The 20,669-nt window shown below is 43.5% G+C and overlaps 1 protein-coding gene across 1 annotated transcript in view; it reads left to right on the top strand.

Moving 5' to 3' along the window:
* Positions 1 to 20,669, top strand: part of LOC132828424 (differentially expressed in FDCP 6 homolog) — a 148,003-nt gene that overhangs the window by 34,245 nt on the left and 93,089 nt on the right. Inside the window, exon 2 of the mRNA XM_060845526.1 lies at positions 16,185 to 16,325. Coding sequence (XP_060701509.1) covers positions 16,185 to 16,325 — 141 coding nt within the window. The remainder of the gene's footprint in view (positions 1 to 16,184; positions 16,326 to 20,669) is intronic.

Genomic DNA, 20,669 nt, shown 5'->3' with positions numbered 1-20,669 from the left:
TGAGCCCTTCTTCAGGAATTAGGAGAGTATGTCCAGCAGGCTAAGATAAAAGGTAGGGAGGAGGGACTTGGGGGAGGGGTGTTGGAAATGCAATAGGTGGAAGGAGGTCAAGGTGAGGGTGATAAGCTGGAGTGGGGGTGGGGGTGGGGGTGGGGGCAGAGAGGTCGGGAAGAAGATTGCAGGTTAGGAAGGTGGTGCTGAGTTCGAGGGTTGGGACTGAGGCAAGGTGGGGGGAGGAGAAATGAGGAAACTGGAGTTCATCCCTTGTGGTTGGAGGGTTCCTAGGCAGAAGATGAGGCGTTCTTCCTTCAGCCGTAGTGTTGCTATGGTCTGGCGATGGAGGAGTCCAAGGACCTGCATGTCCTTGGTGGAGTGGGAGGGAGAGTTGAAGTGTTAAGCCACTGGGTGATTGGGTTGGTTGGTCTGGGTGTCCCAGAGGTGTTTTCTGAAGCGTTCCGCAAGTAGGCGGCCTGTCTCCCCAATGTAGAGGAGGCCACATCGGGTGCAGCGGATGCAGTAAATGATGTGTGTGGAGGTGCAGGTGAATTTGTGGCGGATATGAAAGGATCCCTTGGGGCCTTGGAGGGAAGTAAAGGGGGAGGTGTGGGCACAAGTTTTGCATTTCTTGCGGTTGCAGGGGAAGGTGCTGGGAGTAGAGGTTGGGTTGGTGGGGGGGTGTGGACCTGACGAGGGAGTCACGGAAAGAGTGGTCTTTTCGGAACGCTGATAGAGGAGGGGAGGGAAATATATCCCTGGTGGTGAGGTCCGTTTGGAGGTGGCGGAAATGACGACAGATGATACGATGTATATGGAGGTTGGTGAGGTGGTAGGTGAGGACCAGTGGGGTTCTGTCCTATTCTTTATTGGATGCAAAATTATCTTTCTGTGAGGAACTGACCTTGCTTAACATGACTTAAGTAAGACTGTTGGTCCAAAGTTATTCATGACTTCTTAAATTCCATTTCCATTGTCATGTTCATCCCCACAGATGAGGATCTGCCAGCTCAGTTGGCTGGACATCTAGCTTCCCCTGCAGTGTGATGCCAACAGTCTGGGTCCAGTTCCCATACCAGTTGAGGTTACCATTGAAGAACTGTCCTCTTTTGGGAGAGCAGCCTTATGGTCCAGTAGGATTATGGCGATTTTACCATTAGTCCTCCGAAAACACATGTTCTTTCAGGAAAATCAAATATCAGTTCATTCTATCCATGTATGATGGTTTGGAACAATTCAACAATTTTAAAAGCATGCACTGAATTAGAAATTTCCAAGTAGAATGTTTGCAACACTACCTAGTCTATTAAATTTCATTTTATATTCTGTAGAGTATCATCCCGCTTTCTAAATTTACCCAAGGGTGACGGTGACTCCTATACATTTAAAACATAGGGTTCATGTTGAGAAGATGTTTCCATTGGTAGGGGAATCTCCAACTGGGAGTCATAATGGCAGAATAAGGAGACACTCATGTAAAACTAAGATGGAAAGGAATGAGAACCATAGAGTTGTACAGCACAGAAACAAAACTCTTCAGTCCAACTCATCCATGCCGACCAGATATCCTAAATTAATCTAGTCCCATTTGACCCATATCCCTCTAAATCTTCCTATTCATATACCCATCCAGATGCCTTTTAAATGTTGCAATTTTCCCATCCTCGACCACTTCCACTGGCAGCTGATTCCATACACGTACCACCCTCTGCATGAAAATGTTGCCCCTTAGGTCCTTTTTAAATCTTTTCCCTCTCACCCTAAACCTATGCCCTTTAGTTCTGCCTCCTCCCCGCCCCTCCCCACTCGAGGAAAAGACCTTGTCTATTTACCCTATCCATGCCCCTCATCATGACTTTATAAACCTCTATAAGGTTACCCCCAGCCTCTGACACTCTAGGGAAAACAGCCTTATCTATTCAACCTCTCCCTATAGCTGAAACCCTCCAACACTGGTAATATCCTTGTAAATCTTTTTCCTAACCCTTTCAACATCTTTTCTAAAGCAGGGAGACCAGAATTGAATGCAGTATTCCAAAAGTGGCCTAACCATTGTTCTCTTAAATGTCTCAAATTCTTCACCCTGAGAGTTGTGGAGGCTAGATCATTGGACGTATTTAAAGAGGATATAGATAGATTTTAAAATGTCGGGGAGTTGAAGGCTGTGGTAAGCTAGCATGAAGGAGGAGTTGAGGACTGAAACAGATCAGTGATGACCTTACCAAATGGGATGGTAGGCTTGATCCTATTTCTTCTGTTTCTTCACTGTTGCTGGGACAGAATTTTGGAATGTCCCGCTGTTTTTTTAAACAGTGCACTGAGTTTACCGACACCAGATGAAGTTTAGTAGTTCAAGAAGGCAGCTCTCCACATCCTCTGAATGGCAATTATGGATGGGCAACAAATGTTGGCCTTGCTGGTGATGACCATATTTTTATCAAAGGATAATCAATACAATTATATCAATACAAACTTTGCTATCGTATTTTATAATTTGACAGAGAAAAAAAATTGAGCTTTTCATTGGCCTAATAGTACTCAATCTTTTAAAATCAAACATTTAGTGTTAGATTTAGCTGTTCAATTGAAATCTTATAATCCAGGCACCTATGCATTGACACTACTGGATCTGTTAGATTATTGTGGACTTGGGGAAAGTATGACTTTCAATTAGAATCTGATCCCACTCACTCAGGCTGATATGTTATTTTTGGGCATTTTGCTGAGCTCCCATCAGATTGTGTCTATTTAGATGTCTGCTTTGGCAGGATTTGTAATGAAACCACATTTTCATTGTCCGTTTTTAAAATGCTGCCCCTATCAACTAAATACCAGTGTTCAAGTCTCGTCTCTAATCAGAGTGCTAATATGAAGTTGTGCTACCTGTTTATTAAGATTCTCTTCCCTTTGCCTAATTCTTCATTATTCCATAGGAATCCAAAGAACTTCTAGTGGTATGTCAAATGTAGGAAAATCAGCTGGAGAGTTATCCTGAGATGTCACTAAGATCCTCATAATTGCTCCTCCTACTTGCTCTGAAACTAGTCCATAACAAAAATGATAATCAACCATTCGTCTTCCTCTCAGCTGTTTCCTTGTGGGTTAGTGTTCCAGTGAATAATAGGCAACCAAAAATACTCTAAAATCCAATCCAGCAACTCATAACTTAATTAGCAGTAAAGAGAGAGAGAGCCCAAAATAGAATGCAGAGCAATGCCATAATCTGAGTCTTGTTACACATAATGGATAGTGCCTGCGCTGGAGGAAACCACAGATTGGAACTTCAATACATGTTAAAGCAGAAATGAAGAAGGGCGATGGTGCTTTCCTAAAAGCCTGTTATTGCCTTTACCTAAGATAAACTGTATGCTTTGCAGCATCTTAGAAACTCAAGAGTAAATTAAAGTCTTCAAGTTTGGAAATGTTTCAAAAAAAACTTTTTAAGCCACATTGAATGGCTTCTGTGACCAATGTGTATTGCTTTGATTTTAACTGGGTAACTGCAACTTCTTTCCAGTTTGTGTAACTTGTACAAATACACAGCCTTGCTCACAGAAGGCGGGAACTCTGTACTCCCACCTTAACCTTGCAACATAAAGTACTCCGTCACCCACTGTAAAAGAACAGGGATGATTGATTTCAAAACTAAAGGACTTGCAAACCCAAGACAGTCTCTTCTTAGACTGCCTTTAAAGTTACTTAGAAACGTAGAAAATAGGAGCAGGAGTAGACCATTCAGCCCTTCAACGTGTTCCACAATTCACAATGATCTTGGCAGTACTGTGTTCCCAATTTCTTGCCATACCCTTTGACCCCTAAGAATTATATCCATCTCATTCCTTGAAAACTTTTAATATATTGGCCTCAGCCGCTTTCTGTGACCGAGAATTCCACAGGCTCACTACTGTCTGAGTGAAGACATTTGTCTGCACTTCAGTCCTTAATGACCTACCTTGTACCTTTAGACAGTGACCCCTGGTTTAGATTAGATTACTTAGTGTGGAAACAGGCCCTTCGGCCCAACAAGTCCATGCCGACCCGCCAGAGTGCAACCCACCCATACCCCTACATTTACTCCTTACCTAACACTACAGGCAATTTAGCATGGCCAATTCACCTGACCTGCACATCTTTGGACTGTGGGAGGAAACCGGAGCACCTGGAGGAAACCCACGCAGACACAGGGAGAATGTGCAAACTCCACACAGAAGGTTGCCCGAGGCAGGAATTGAATCAGAGTCTCTGGCGCTGTGAGGCAGCAGTGCTAACCACTGTGCCACCATGTCGCCCACGGTTCTCGACTCTCTGCTCATCAGGAACATCCTTTGTGTATTTAACCTGTTGAGTCTTGTGAGAATTTTTGTAGGTTTCTACAAGATCCTCACCACCTCCCTTATTCTTCTAAACTCCAATGAATATTTAGTTAGTGTTGTCTCTCCTCATTCTTAATTCTAAAATGTACCACTTCAAGTAGTTGTGTTGAATTTTATCAGCTATTGTCTGCCCAGTCCACGAGCCCCTCTGTGATCTTCAAGCCTGTGAGCTATTTCTCTTTATTGCTTCCAACCATCAGTAAAGTTTGAAATTGTACCGCTGTACCCTCACAGTCAAACTTGCAACATTTTGCTTCTGAAAGCTTTATTTCAGTGCTTGAATGACAACAGAAAATGCTAGAAATAAGTTTGCCCGAGCCTGTGGTAAGATAAGCCAAGTTAACTTTTCCATCAGAGTCGAAGAGTGTAGTGCTGGAAAAGCACAGGTCAGGCAGCATCCGAGGAGCAGGACAATGGACATTTCGGGCATAAGCCCTTCTTCAGGAATAACTTTTCCATCAGTAATGTTTCACTGGGGTATGACTGAGAGGTCATTAACGTGCGATTTTTATGGCCTTTCAAGGCGCATTTGAAGGCGAGAAGGGCCTTGATTCAGGTGGTAGGTGGCATGCCTGACCACTATATTGTCACCTTTACCAGAGTAACTTGGAGCAGGAAGACCCATGTTTGGACTCTGACCACTTAAGAGTCTCATTCCAATGCCCAGGGCCAGTCAACAAGTGACACACTTAATAAGTAAAATGTTATCTCTGGGCATGAATTGGGGAGCTCGGTTTAAAGGCAATTGGCACCTGATCAAGGGACAAGACAATGGAAAGTGAGAGGGAGTCTACTGAGAATAGTCAGTCTCTCTCTGTTGTCGGCTCCCTACACTCTTATCTTTGAACCTCAGGTGGTGTTCCAGCATCAGCCACAGCCTCACTAATGGGCACATACAAATGAGTGTGTAATTGCTAATTGAATGAATACCAAGTAATTGTCAGGAAATTTCTCTCCATTTAATTAAGCACACATATGTGACATTGCTAGGTGATCATGTGAAACTTTTGCTGCTTCCCTCCCACCCACCCTGCAAACAGTGACATTTAAAGAGCTCTCATGGTTATTTTGTGGTGTTGCCTTCTGCTCCATCTGTTTGGTGATGGGCTTTCCATTGAGAAACCCCTAATATTTCCACAGTATTTTTGGCTACAGTTAAAGTGCATTTCATCCATATGTCAGTACTCCCATGCTATAATGTGCATGTAAGCTCGCATGTCTGGCATGCAGTGTCTGCACAGGGTTTGTTCACAAGGAATACTGCAGAGCAATGTTTCATGCCGTGTGCATAGCTGCAGCTTTAACACTGAACTGCGTTGAGTTGGTACGGGCTATGGTCACTGGGGTTATAAATATTAACTGTGCATGAATGCAAGTCACATGCATAATTTCCTCAAGCTCAGCTTCCTCCCTATGAACAGTCAAGAGTCTTTTGGAGCGTTGTCAGGCTTCCAAATGTGCAGAGGGTTACGGCCCATGCTCCCATTGGCCTGGGTACTCAATAGTATGATTCACACAAAAGGAAATGGGTACAGCTCCGTGCTCTGCTTGCCTGCAGTCATCAGCACCACAGTTTTGAGTAAATATTTGACTGTAAATAAGCTGCTGTTAACACTTTCATCTGTGTCACAGGAATTTTTGAATTAGTGAGAAAACGGGGAGATTTTCAGAATGGCTGCTGGGAGAGCTCAGGTCTGTTAATAGGAGCCTGTGACCGATGGCAGCTCTGGTGATCCAGGGTACAAGCTACGCACACCGATGTGGTGAAGTGTGTACCATGACCAGAGTCATCCCAGGCTGCGCTATCGACAAGTCGAAAATTGCTTCAGGTTGATCCAGAGACAGCCACCAATATTGTAAGAGTCTCCAGGCCTATTCCTCCATGTTCAAGTGGCAAGATGTTTGCTAAGGCAGAGGAAAAAGCAGGACAGCATGAAGGGAGAATGGAACCAAAGCCTTCCCCAGCTTTGAGAGCTGTGCATGTAGCTATCCTACAAGAGGCTGCTCATTTGCTTTCCCTCCATCGTTATTCTCAACACATTTTCCCCACGCCCTCCATACAGCCCACTCGCTATCGAATTCTTTATGTTTCAATGCACCTCGTGGCTCTCTGTGAAAACCATTCGAGCGTTGGAGTGGTAGTGAGTTTCCCCTTGGATTGACAGATTTTGCTTAATCTCAGACTGGTGCTTCTCACACACACATCCTCAGCAACATTTAGTTCACGAGGTGACTGGATGCTGTGTATTAGTGGATTCGCCTGGAATTGAATTGGTCCTCACCTTATCACTGGAAGTCTTGAGCAGGAACTACTGCATGCAGTGATACATTGTGTTCAGTGCACAGCCTGGGCTGCTGTGCTTGCTAGCAACTGATCAGAAAATCCATCCTGAGAGACTGTATCAGCTACACCTGACTCCACCACATTGGATTTGTGTTACTTTAGCCCTAGTAGTTGCACTAATACCTCCTGAGTCTTCTATAATCTATGAATCTGTCTCTAATCCTTTTGAAGCTGGAATCAATAGGCCAATTATGAAACTCTTTGGGCTGAATCTTAAAGGGAGTTGTGTAACATGGGCAATAACAAGATGTGTAGTGGCACTAGGCATTCCTAAAAATGAGTGTCAATCTGGTGAAATTAAGGTGCAGAACTGTATGCATGCTGTACAACAGAGGTAGCATGCTATAGAAGGCTAAGTGATTCCACAATGCTCAGATCAGATAAAAACTCTGCAGTTGTGCGAAACACAGTCTTCAATGGTAGTGGAAGGGTAAAGACTTAACCAGTGGAGGAGGCTTTGTAAACATACCCACCTGAATGATGGGGAGCCCACCGCATCACAACAAAAAACAATGCTTTACCGTTTCAACCTAAACTGTCTCATAGGTGATCCATTTTGGCCTTTTCCCAAGCTCCCCAGCATCACTAATGGCAGTCTTCAGCCAGTTCGATTCACTCCGTCTCATGTTAATCAATGGCGCTGGATAATGCCAGGGCAACGGACCTTGACAACACCTCAGCTTGAGTGCTGAAGGTTTGTACCCCAGAACTAGGTGTGGATCTAGCCAAGCTATTCCAGTACAATTTACAACACACCGCGATATAGCAACCAAGTGGACAATTGTTCAGTATGTCATGTTCACAAAAAGAAATTCAAATCCAATCCAGCCAATACCACGCTGTCAACCTATCAGCAGTGATGGACCAACCTCATCTAATATCATCAGTTCAATGGCTCCATTTTTGATGAGAATCTGGTAACTGATCTGTGCCCTTGTGAAGATGACACTGGGTAGAAGAGCAGGTTAGAGGCTGGGAAGTTTGCTGCAAGTGACTCCCCTCCTAACTCCACAAAGCTGCTGTCACTTGCAAGGCATTATTTAGAGATGTGATGAATATTTTCTACTTGCTTTGATAAGTGTGGCTCCAACACCACTCGAGAAACTCAACAACATTCAATTCAAAGCAGCCCTTTGATTAGCCCCCACTCCATAATTTTAAGTCTTCACTCCACCCCTCCACCCCCCCACCCCCATCACCAGTGCACAGTGATAAGTGTGTATCATCTATAAGGCTCCTTCAACAACACCTTCTAAACCATGACTTCCACAACTTAGGAAGAATAGCAAGTGCAATGAAAACACCACTATCTTCAAGTCCCCTCCAAGTTTCATACTATCGTAACTTGGAACTAAAATGCTTCCTTCGCTGCTGTTCTGGAACCACGTCCCTGTGAACATGGTGGTTGTGCCTAGCCCCCAGAGACTGCAGTGGTTTAAGAAGGCAGCTCATCGCAACCTTCTCACGTGATGGCAATAAATGCTGCTTTTGACAATGATGCTCAGAGCCATGAACAAATAAGCAAATTCTCCACTCAAAAGGTTGTGAATCTTTGGAATTCATTACTCCAGAGGAATAAGGGTGGTTGATTTTTGGGTATATTCAAGATTGGGAACGGTAGACTTTTGGACTGTCTAAGGGAATAAAAGTATTTGGTGTTAAGACATGGAAAATGGAGTTGATGTAAACGTTGAGTCATGGTCCCTACAGTCCAGTTTAGACATTGTTCCACTTGTACTTCTGATTGTTACGCATAGGGATCAAACAATTAATTGGTTAACATTCATCTCACAAGCATTTCAAGTTTGAGAACCCAGTGTGTCAGCAGGATTGGAGCTGAATGATCAAGTGGGATGGAATGGAGATTGCAACAGCGGAGTAGAAGCGTGCCCTAATTCCAAATGCGAGACCTTTTACGTTTGGTACAGACCAGTCATACATTCTATATTTAAGATTTTGAACTTGCTTCATGAAGTGACCATACCCTTCTGTCCTTTTGATCGTTATAAATATTAGTCTTCATTTTTACAATATTGCACAACAGTTTTGTTGCATTGATGGTTTAATATTTGGAATGTGCATCACCTCTGACAAGGTACATTCAAGCGTGATGACTTGTTTGGATGATTCAAGCCAAACATTTTGCTTAGAGCCTCACAGTCTCTGGATTTGAGAGAGAAGACATATTCTTCATCACTCTGGTGCCCAGTCCCTATCCTGCAGAGAAGACTAAACATGAAATATGTAGCTTTCTGAGTTGATCCCTCAAGAACGACCATTGAGGATCAATTTACCACTTGCCACCTGGGTGTGAAACTGGCTTTGCAGTTTGCTCCCAAGTTTTAGAAACCAACCAATTATTACCTCTACTGATTTTAAATAGAGAGCCAATCTAAAATACCCTCGGGATTATTTCATATCTATTTCATATCTTTGATAGGCTGGTGCCCCAAATACTTCCCCTTAGGCGTTCCCTTAATGTCTTGATTAAGGCTTTAAGTTTCCTGCTGCATGCCTCATTGACTTTACTGTTTGTTCAGCCAACAGATGTAACCTCCTTATCTCCTACCTGATTTATTTCTTGTTATCAACTATCTGCTTTGGTTTGCATGTGCATTTAGAGGGTGAACTGTTCATGATGCCATTCATGACCTCAAGATGTTCCAAAGCACTTCCTAGCCTTATTTTTTTCTCATTCATGAGACGTGGGTGTCACTGGCTGGTCAGTATTAATTGTCCATCACTCATTGTCCTTGAGAAGGTGGTGGTGAGCTGTCATCTTGAACTGCTGCAGCCCATTTGGTGTAGGTAAACTGAAAGTGCTGTTAGGGAGGGAACTCTGCAATTTTGATCCAGTCACACTGAAGAGACAACAATAGGTCCAAGTCAGGATGGTGAGTGGCTCGGATGAGAGTCTGTAGGTGGTGGTGTTCCCATGTATCTGCTGCCCTTTATCCTTCGAGATGAAACTGGTTTGTGAGTTTGGAAGGTGCTGTCTTAAGGCTCTTTGAATTTCTGCAGTGCACCATGTAGATCATATGCACGGAGTGTCAGAGGTGGAAGAAGTGGATATTTGTGGATGTGGTGCTTTGTCCTGGATAGTGTCAAACTTCGAGTGTTGTTGGAGCTACACCAATCCAGGCAGGTGAGGGGTATTCCATCACACTCTGCGCAGGCTTTGGAGAGACAAGAGGTGCGTTAGTCACTGCAGAGTTCAAAGTCTCTGGAATGTAATCACTGATGTAATACAGTTTCCAATTTGTGTACAGCAGGATCACACAAATAGCAGTGAGGTGACTGACCAAATGATCTGTTCAATAACATTATTTGATGGGAAAAAAATAATCAGGACCTTGGAAGAAATCCCCTGCTCTTGCAAAAGTTTTGTAATTTTAGTGAAAGTGAGAGTGTAAATAGTTTTACATCCACCGTTTTAGTATTCATGTTCTTTGGAGAGTACAGGGACAGAGGCATCTGGAGGTTTGTGTGGACAAATTACTGAGATGAGAGGCAGGTTGAGAAAGTGGCTAAAAAAATCAAGATCCATGACTTTCCAGAATTAGGGGCAGAGAGTACGAGAGCGGAGGTTATGCTGGATCAACTGGAGTATTGTGTGCCAATTTGGATACTACCTTTCAGGAATGATGCGAAGGCTTTAAGGTGTCAGAATAAATAACAAGAATGGTTTTAGTGATAACAGAGTTCAATTTCTTGGAAAGTGAGAAGCTGGGAATAAAACAGTAACTGCAGGAAATGTGCAGCAAGACTGCAACTATCTATGGAGGGAGAAGAAATATAACTGCTGTTAGGTGAATCCACACCACTTCTCACCATGTTGTCTGAACTCTCTGCTAGATTTACTGCCATCATCCTCTCTCTCGTGGTAGGAATTTACAGAGCCTGTTTGATCTACTATGCCAAGGAGAAACTATCTGCCTTTAATCATGATAGCAACTGACTATAACCTATTATAGCATTATGGCAATGACCTGGATGCTGGTCTTTAGGGGTCTTTAGCTGTTCTCTCACCCAATCTGCTTTTGGTCAGTTTCCCAAGGTCAACTAGACCAGCTGCAAGGTAGTTTGAGAGTGGGTTATGGCCGTTGGACATTATATTTAACAGCTGGGTTCTCATGGTTCTCTTAATGGCTGAAAGTGGCAAGTATCCAAAACAATCCCAGTTGGTTTCTCAAGGGCTACTGTGGCAGTGGCATGGTGGTAGTGGTTGGTAGCTCAGTTAGGTGGACAGCTGCTTTGCATTGTAGAGTGATACAAACAATATGGGTTCAATTCCTGCACCAAGGACTCCCTCGTTCTCGCTTTCTCACTCATGAGAGAGGAGCTTATTGTCTGGTAGTACTATGGCGACTATACTTTTAGGGTCCCTACCTCTGAGCCGTAAGACTTGGTGCATCTGGAGTATTGATTAAAAATATCTAGCGAGCTGGATTCTCATGCAGTGCTTTTTACCTGCTCATACCTCCCCCTGGAACATGGCCCCACCATTGTGTATCAGGCCATGATTATAACTAAACTCATCTGGTCTGGGTATGTCCCTAGACAGCCTCCCAGCTCCTAACCCACAAAACCCACTTCTGCCTTCTCCTCAAATATCCACAAAAGGACTGATTGTGCCTACACCTGTCCCAAGGAGCTCCTCCCTCCCTACCTCAACTCAACTTTTTTACTCCCCGTGTTCAGTCCTTCCTCACTTACACCCATGATTCTTCTGATGCTTTATGTTGGTTTCAGAATTTCTAGTTTGTGAGCTCTAGCCACTGCCTGTGTCACCATGGACATGCAATCACTTTATATGTCTATCCCCCTCCAGGAGGCTCTCAGGATTTTCCACTTCTTCCAGGAAAGACAGCCTGAACTATCCCCATTCATCACCACCCTCTGCCTGGCTGCGCTCATCCTTACCCTTAATAGCTTCTCCTTTAATTCCTCTCACTTTCTTCAGGTCAAAGAGGGGCCAAAGGTACCCCCATGGGCCCTTGTTATGGTGGACTCTTGTGAAGGATGTGGAACATTCCTTGTTCCAGAACTACTCGGGCCTCCACCCACAACTCTTTCTGCATGCATCGTTGACACCATCAATGTTGCTTTATTCTCTTGACTGATGTTGGAAAGATTTATTAACTTCGCCTCCAATTTCCACCTCACACTCGCCTTCACCTGGTCCATCTCTGACTCCTCCCTTCCCTTCCTCAACAACTCTTTTTTCCCATTTTGGGGGATAGGCTGGACAATGACGTCCATTACAAACCTACTGACCCCCGCAGTTATCTAGACAATACATCCTATCAGAAGCAAAAACAGAAGTTGCTGGAAAAGCTCAGCATGTCTGGCAGCATCTGTGAAGAGAAGTCAGTGTTAACGTTTTGAGTCCGGTGACCCTTCTTCAGAACATCCTATCACCCTGCTTCCTGTAAAGACTCCATCCATTCTCTCTGTTTCTCCATCCCCATCGCATTTATTCTGATGATGCCAGCTTCTGCAGAAGGTCCTCAGAAATATCCACCATCTTACTCAACTGAAGATTTCCTGCTACCATGGTTGACAAGGCCCTTAGCTGTGTTTGAGTCATCTCTCGCACTTCTGCCCTCATCCTTCCCCTTCCCCCTCTCAACAATGATAGGGTCCTCTGGTTCTCACTTACCACCCCACCAGCCTCTGCATCCAAAGGATTATGAGCCATCATTTCTGCTACCTCCAGCAGGATGCCACCACCAGACACACATTCCCCTTCCCTCCCTTGTCAGCATTCTGCAGGGACCATTTCTCCGGGACAGCCTTATCCACCCTCCCTCATTCCCAACACCACCCACAGTCTCTCGGCACCTTCCCTTGCAGTCACAGGAGGTGTACCACCTGCCCTTTTACTTCAATCCCCCTCACACTCCAAGGTCCCAGATACACCTTCCTGGTGATGTAGCGATTTACCTGCACTTCACTCAATCTAGTCTCCCTATTCGCTACTCATAACATGGTCTTCTCTACACTGGGGCAACGAGAAACAAACCAGGTGATTGCTTTGCAGGATGCTTATGTTCTGTCTCCCTCAAGCCGCCAGTTGTCCACAGCTTCACCGCACCATCATGTTTCCACCAGGAGAAAGTGAGGACTGCAGATGCTGGAGATCAGAGTCGAGGGTGTGTTGCTCTAAAAGCGCAGCAGGTCAGGCAGCATCCGAAGAGCAGGAGAATCAATGTTTTGGGCAATGTTTCACCAGCTCTTCACGATTCAGGCATAAGCCTGTATCAGGAAGTCTCCTGCTCCTCGGGTGCTGCCTGACATGCTGTGCTGTTCCAGCACCAGGCTCTTGACACCACCATGTTACCATGTCAACATCTGTCATTTCTAGGTCATTGAGTCTATTTCAGACTGAGATAGATAGGTTCTTGAGTATCATTCCTGGAATGGAGGGATTACCTTACACTGAAAGACTGAAGCGACTGGGCTTGTATACCCTTGAGTTTAGAAGACTGAGAGGGGATCTGATTGAGACATATAAGATTATGAAAGGATTGGACACTCTGACAGCAGGAAACATGTTTCCGCTGATGGCTGAGTGCCGAACCAGAGGACACAACTTAAAAATACGGGGTAGACCATTTAGGACAGAGATGAGGAGAAACTTCTTCACCCAGAGAGTGGTGGCTGTGTGGAATGCTCTGCCCCAGAGGGCAGTGGAGGCCCAGTCTCTGGATTCATTTAAGAAAGAGTTGGATAGAGCTCTTAAAGATAGTGGAGTCAAGGGTTATGGAGATAAGGTAGGAAGCGGATACTGATCAGGAATGATCAGCCATGATCATATTGAATGGCGGTGCAGGCTCGAAGGGCTGAATGGCCTACTCCTGCACCTATTGTCTATTGAATATCAAGGTGATCAAAGGTTAGTGGGAGAAAGCGGGAGAATGGAGTTGAGAAACCTATCAACCATGATTGAATGGCAGAGCGGATCTGATGGGCTGAATGACCTAATTTCTACTCCTTTGTCTTATGGTCTTAGGTCTGCTGCAGTGTTCCATCAAGCTTCAATACAAACTTGAAGAACAACCCTCATTTTCCACTTGAGACCCTGCAGCCTCTAGGACTTAACAACAAGTTCAATAACTTTAGAGCCTGATTCCATTCTTTCATTTTGTTTTTACCCACCCCCACACCAGTCCTGTTATGGCAGAATTTGTTTTTAGCACAGTTACACACTCCCATGTACTGCTTATTCAGCTTTTCTTCTGTCTCTACCTGCTATCCATTATCTCCTTGTTTACCCACCCTTTCACATCTCTCTCACTCTCTCTGGGTCCGTCTTCACTTATTTCCCCCCCCGCCCCCCCCAACATTCTTCAGCTGCTAACCATTCTGGTGACACTTCACTGGACTCAACATTAACTTTGTTTTGTTCTGGCAGCATAGAATCCCTACAGTTTAGAGGCAGGCCATTTGGCCCATCAAGTTCACACTGACCCTCCAAGGAGTATTCCCACCCGTACCTACTCCCCACCCTGCTTTTCCCATTGCTAATCCACCCAATCTGCACATCTTTGGGCTGTGGGAGGAAACCAGAGCACCCAGAGGAAACCCACGCACATGCAGAGAGAATATGCAAACTCCACACAGACAGTTGGCCGAGGATGGAATCGAACCCAGGTCTCTGACACTGGGAGGCAACAGTGCTAACCACTGAATCACTGCTGTCAGAGCTGCCAATTTCTCCAGCAATCTCTGTTTCTGCTTGTAGTTTATTTGTTTAATTAGCCAATTGGGTGAAAAATAAATTATAACAATAAATTATAAAAATAAATAATATTTTATAAAAAGCTGGGTTCCTATTCTTGAGGCCTTAATAGGGAGGTGGGCACCTCAGAGGCTGGCCTTCATAATTTCCACCACCACCCAAGTTTTCATTTGGCCCCTTCTGGGCTTCTCCTGTCTTAATTGTTGTTATTATTACACAGCCCCTGATGGGCAGAGCTTGTAATTGTTTTTATTTGTTTAACTTAATTGGTTGATTTTATGGGGGATTTTGAAAATTTTTTTTTCAAAAAGCTAGGTTCTTCCCCAGTGTACAAATTGTCTCATGATCAGGGACAGGATCTAAAAGGGAAAGCTAGAACCTGGTGTTTGTGCTAAACCATAGATTTATAATAAAACACTTGTAAATCTCTGTTAGTTTTTTACTGCCTAATTGAACATCTGGATATTGCTCTGTTAAACACATAGCAGCATGACAGTGGATGGTGCTTTAGAGAAGGAAATCTGTTGTCCTTATCTATTCCAACCTACATGTGACTCCAGGCCCACTGCAATGTGGTTGGCTGTTAATTGCCTTCTGGACAGTTGGAGATAGGCAACAAATGCTGGTCTAGCCAGTAACACCCACCTCCTATGAATGAATATTACAATCACTCCTCAGTGTTAAATCTTTGAAAGTATTTACACCTTAATGTAACATTAATGTTCCAGTTCTGTGACCTTTCATCTGACCTGAAACATTAGCCTGTTTCACTGTTCACGGATGCCATCAGACCCCTTGAGCATTTCCAGAATTTTCTGATTTAATTGCAGATTTTCATTGTCCAAAATATTTTGCTTTTGTTTCAGGGAAGCTCGTCTTCTCCTTGAAGAAGACTGAGAGGAGATTTGACAGAATTGCTCAAAGCCATGGGGGTCTGGACAGAACAGATAGAGATAAATTGTTCTGATGAATGGATGGAGTAAGAACCAGAGAGGCCAAGTTAAAGTGGTTTGCAAAAGAACTGGCAGTAACATGAGGAAAAATGTTTAGCCGCAGAGATGTACAGCACGGAAACAGACCCTTCAGTCCAACCCGTCCATGCCGACCAGATATCCTAACCTAATCTAGTCCCATTTGCCAGCATTTGGCCCATATCCCTCTAAACCCTTCCTACATTCATATACCCATCCAGATGCTGTAATTTTACTAGCCTCCACCATTTCCTCTAACAGCTCATTCCATACACGCACCACCCTCTGTGTGAAACATTTTCCCTTACGTCACTTTATATCTGTTTACGCAACAAGTATTTAGAATCTGACATGTACTGTCAGAGAGTGCAGTGAAAGCAAATTCGATGACAGCTTGTGAAGGGGAGTTGAAGAAGAAATGTTTTCTGGTAATGAAAACCTGCAGCTGAAATTGTGCAAATTTTAAAGAACCTGTTTGATACCCTGCTCATCATCACATTAGCTGTTTTTAATTTAACAAGCATGGTGCAATTGGAATGGGTAATGGGAGAAAATTAGATACAGCTTGTTTAGAATTGTGTAAGAAGTATTTCACAGTTGTCTGTTGACTTTTAAGTAAATAGATGCAGGACTTGAGCCTAATTGACTCAAAAGTTAAATTCAAATATTTCTATACAATTAACTCTATTCAAGGAAAAATCAGAGCCTTGAGATTCTCAATGGAAGTGACTAACCTTGTGTTTGTTGCTGTTCTCTAGGTCTTGTCTCATAATCTTTGTACAGTCTTGCACATCCCACACGACCCAGTGGCACTTGAAGAGCATTTCAGAGATGACGATGATGGGCCTGTCTCCAGCCAGGGTTATATGCCATATCTCAATAAGTACATCCTAGATAAGGTAACTTCATTGTCAACGTGTGTACTTTATTCTCTCTGTTTAGAATTATGATTTTTGGATTGTTAAAGGTGGGAGGAAACTAAATGTGAACAGTGTCTCGCTGCTAACATTGTGCAGTCAAACAGGAGGCAGTCCATCTAACAGCAGCTTTTCTCAGATGACTTTATAAGACTTGCACGCTCACTGTTTTGGGAATTCCGAATGTAGTGACAATTCCTGTGCTTTTAATAAATGCTTTCCATGCTATACGTGCTATTAATTTAAATGTTTGTATTTAAATTGTCTCTATTTAATTGTGAGCTATATGTAATCTGTATTTCCAGTGTGAATATAATTTTTTTTGTTGCATGTTAGCTATGTTTCAGCTCATATAATTGGAAAAATATTCTTTTGCAATTTGATATGAATCCAAGAAGCATAAGAACTGTGTTTAACAGGGACAGTTTTTTTCGGTTCTATGTACTTACTGAAGAATGTGTTGGATTTTCTTGACTGAACATGTTGAATTGAAATCAGTGTCCACTAGTATCCAGTTTTAAATCGGATTGTGTGTTAACTCTGAACTTCCCTTGTCACTTTTCTGTCAAGTGCAAAGGTTGTTCCTGTGAGGTGTTCAATATGATAAGCTGGGCTCTGAGCATGAAATACAAAAGGCTCTGAGTTTTCCTTGAATAGAGTTAATTTTGTAGAAATATTTGAATTTAACTTTTGAGTGTACAGACCAGAAACAAGTTGTGTCAATATTTATACTCTACATAGACCTCTTCCCCATGTTCTTCACTCCCCCCAACAGCAAATGTAACACTCTTTCTCCCATGTGCTTATTTAGCATATCTTAAATGTAACCTTAGGACAAAAACCTACTCTGCTAAATAACTTTGATTCAGAGCAGCTAGCAGGTTCAAAACTGGGTATCTGTAAAGGATTGTGACCCATTTGCAGCAGCAAATTTGTAACCACACAGCTTAGCTTATCCCTCAATCTACCATTACCAGGGGGCAGTCTGGTTCAATGAGGAGTGTAGGAGATCATAACAAGAACACCACTAGGCAATTCTAAAACTGAAGTGCCAATGTGTAAAGCCATAACACAGGTGTATATGCTGGTTAGTTCAAAGATCTGCAACCCTGTCTCACCTAGTCAAGTACTATGGTGGACAATTGAACAATTCATGTGATGGAGATGTTCCTTGAACATGCCTATCCTCAATGGTGATGCACAGCACATGAGTGCAAAGGACAAGTAGAAGTGTTTGCAACTCCCTTCAATTGAAAGAACTGAGTGGATAATCCACCTCTCCATTCTTCTAAGGACCAGCTATGAAAACTTCTCGTCTTCAGCAATTGAGTTCCCCCCACGTGGTATCAAGGCATGACTGTGTGTGTATTGGGTACAACAAAGGCCCTGACTGATATCCCTCCATTTTTATTTACAGTGTGGAGCTAATTTGTTTAAATTGATGGGTGGCTTGTAACATTGACAGCAGAAAACAGACATATGATAATTTACAAGAGTTAGTTTGTGTAGAATCTGCATGGGTACATTCAGGTTACTGTATGGCAGGCAACTGAGAGGAATACATAGAAACATAGGAAATAGGAATAGGAAGCAGCCCTTGAGGCTTCTCCATCATACAGTATGGCTATCGCTGATCATTGAGGTCAATATCCTAATCCAGCCCCTTTCTGTAGTAACAAATTCCATAGGCTCGTCATTCTCTAGGTGAAAGAAATTTCTCCTTATTTCAGTCCTAAAAGGTTTATCCCTTTACCTTTTAAACTATGACCCTGGTCTCTACTTCCCTACCTTCAGGAACATCCTTCTTGCATTTAACCTGTTAGAATTTTATAGGTTTCTACCAGATTTCGCCCCCCGCGCCCCGCACTACTCATTTTTCTAAACTTCAATGACTGCAATCCCAACTGACTCAACCTCTTCTTGGCAATTAGTCCTGCCATTCCCAGGAATCAATGTAATAAACATTTGCTGCACTCCCTCTCTAGCAAGAACATTCTTCCTCAGATAAGGAGCCCAAACCTGCAGACAGTATTCCAGACTTGGCAAAAGTGAGGACTGCAGATGCTGGAAAATCAGAATCTACATTAAAGTGTTGCTGGAAAAGCACAGCAAGTCAGGCAGCATCCAAGGAATTGGAAAATCAACATTTCGGGCAAAAGCCATTCATCGGGAATATTCCAGACTTGGCCTCACCAATGCTTTATATAATTGTACTAAGATACCCTTGTTCCTGAACTCCCTCACTATGAAGCCCAGTATATACTTTGTTTTCTTTACTGCTTTCTGCACCTGCACACTTACCCTCAGTGACTAGTGCAAGAGGGCACCCAGGCTCATTGAACATTCCCCTCTCTCCATTTACAGCCATTCAAATAATAATCTGCTTCCTATTTTTGCTATCAAAGTAGATAACCTCAAATTTATCCACATCATACTGCGTCTGCCATGCATTTGCCCTGACTCTCAGACTATCCAATTCAAAATGCAACATCTCTGCATCCTCCTCAAAGCTCACCCTCCCATCCAGCTTTAAAATATTACATTCTATTTCCTCATCTAAATCATTAATGCATACTGTGAATAGCTGGGCTCCTAGTACCAAACAATGTGCTACCCAACTAGTCACTGACTGACATTCAGAAAAGAACTCATTTATTCCGGCAATTTTTCTCCTATCTGCAAAACAAATTCATAGAATCCACATCGACCCTCAAAGGTAACCTACCCAGATCCATTCCCCTACCCTATTACTCTCCACGTACCCCTGACAATTGCATCTAACCTGCACATCCCTGAAGCACTATGGGCAATATAGTATGGCCAATTCACCTAACTTGTACATATTTGGACTGTGGGAGGAAACCAGGGCACCTGGAGGAAACCCACGCAGACATGGGAAGAATGTACAAACTCCACACAGACAGTCACTAAAGGCTGGAATCAAACCTGGGTCCCTGGCACCATGAGGCAACAGTGTTAATCACTGGGCCACCGTGCCACCTACTATGAGAGGGAGGGAAAGAAGCAAAGAGAGGGAGGGTGGGATGCAGATCTTTAACCAGGTTAGCGTAACCCGTCGCCTGTTTTTTTTCTGAACAGGGTTAGATGACTTTAAACCACCTTCCCACTTCACTCAACCAGATTAAGCCTGCCTCCTGCTTAGTTTCTATCCATCTCAGCACACTACACCCAATCCCATATGATTTAATTTTACATGTTAATCTCTTATGTAGAAATTTGTCAAAAGTCTTCTGGAAGTCCAAATAAGCCACATCCGCTGGCTCCCCTCCATCAACTGTCTGAATGGAGTCTGTTATTCAGTACATCTGAAACAAATTCCATATGAGGCAGAATCTGGGCGATTGAGAGAACCAGCATTTTCACAATGTTGTAGGGTCTCCTTTTATATTTTGCCTGAAACAAAATGAGATCATGTCTACTGTTCCCCTGCAACAGAGTGTTGACCCTGTAGAATTGTTCAGTGGTGCAGATCACATGAAAAGGGAACATTACTGCAAGATCACTGAACCAGAAGAGACGAATTGAAACTATAAAATTTGAAGCTGATGTTAGAAAGCATTACTTTAGTCAAATGACGAGAGGTTGGATTTGCTCCTCACATCTTTGTTCTTTGTGCATAGTTAATGTGATTTTTAAAAATCTTATTGTATTCGGCAAGAATTTTGATTGGTTCACAGTGGTTTGTTTACATCAGGCTTAGTTGGAGCCAATGTGAAATCTTTTAAAAATTTACATGCCATTTTTCAGAAACTGCTTACAGTAAATGCCAGACACCATCATTGAATCCCTATTGTATGGAATCAGGTCATTGGGTCCATCAAGTCCACACTCTCCTCTGAAGAGTATTCCACCCAGACCCACCTCAACCCTGTGACCCTGTACTTCCTGTGGCTAATCCACCTAATCTACACATCCCTGGACAGTATATGGAGATCAAAAATGGCCAGGGTCCAAAGGGACCCTATGTATAAAGATCTGGGCAACGGGGGAGAAAACACACCCAATGCCACCCTCCCCCTGATGGGCACCTTTGTGTGTGGCTGCATTAAGTTGTGCATGGATCCCCGGTACGCAAACACCAAGTGTCACTACGTGCTGAGGTTCTACCTGTCCCCGGTGTTGCGAAGGATGGGCCTGGCCTCGCTGCTGTGGAATGCTCCAAGTAGTCGGACCGTTCCTATCACCTGTCCTTCGTGGAGAAGTTTACGAAGAAAGACACCTTTGACCACAAGTCCATCAGGAAGTGGTCAGCACGTAGTGTCCTTGAGACCCTTCGTGAAAAGGAGAGGGCGGATCCTGTCGAGC

Source organism: Hemiscyllium ocellatum, chromosome 26 (genome assembly GCF_020745735.1).
Source record: "Hemiscyllium ocellatum isolate sHemOce1 chromosome 26, sHemOce1.pat.X.cur, whole genome shotgun sequence".
NCBI lineage: Eukaryota > Metazoa > Chordata > Chondrichthyes > Orectolobiformes > Hemiscylliidae > Hemiscyllium > Hemiscyllium ocellatum.
Note: the sequence above shows the minus strand (reverse complement) of the source record. Positions and strands in the feature narration are given on the sequence as shown.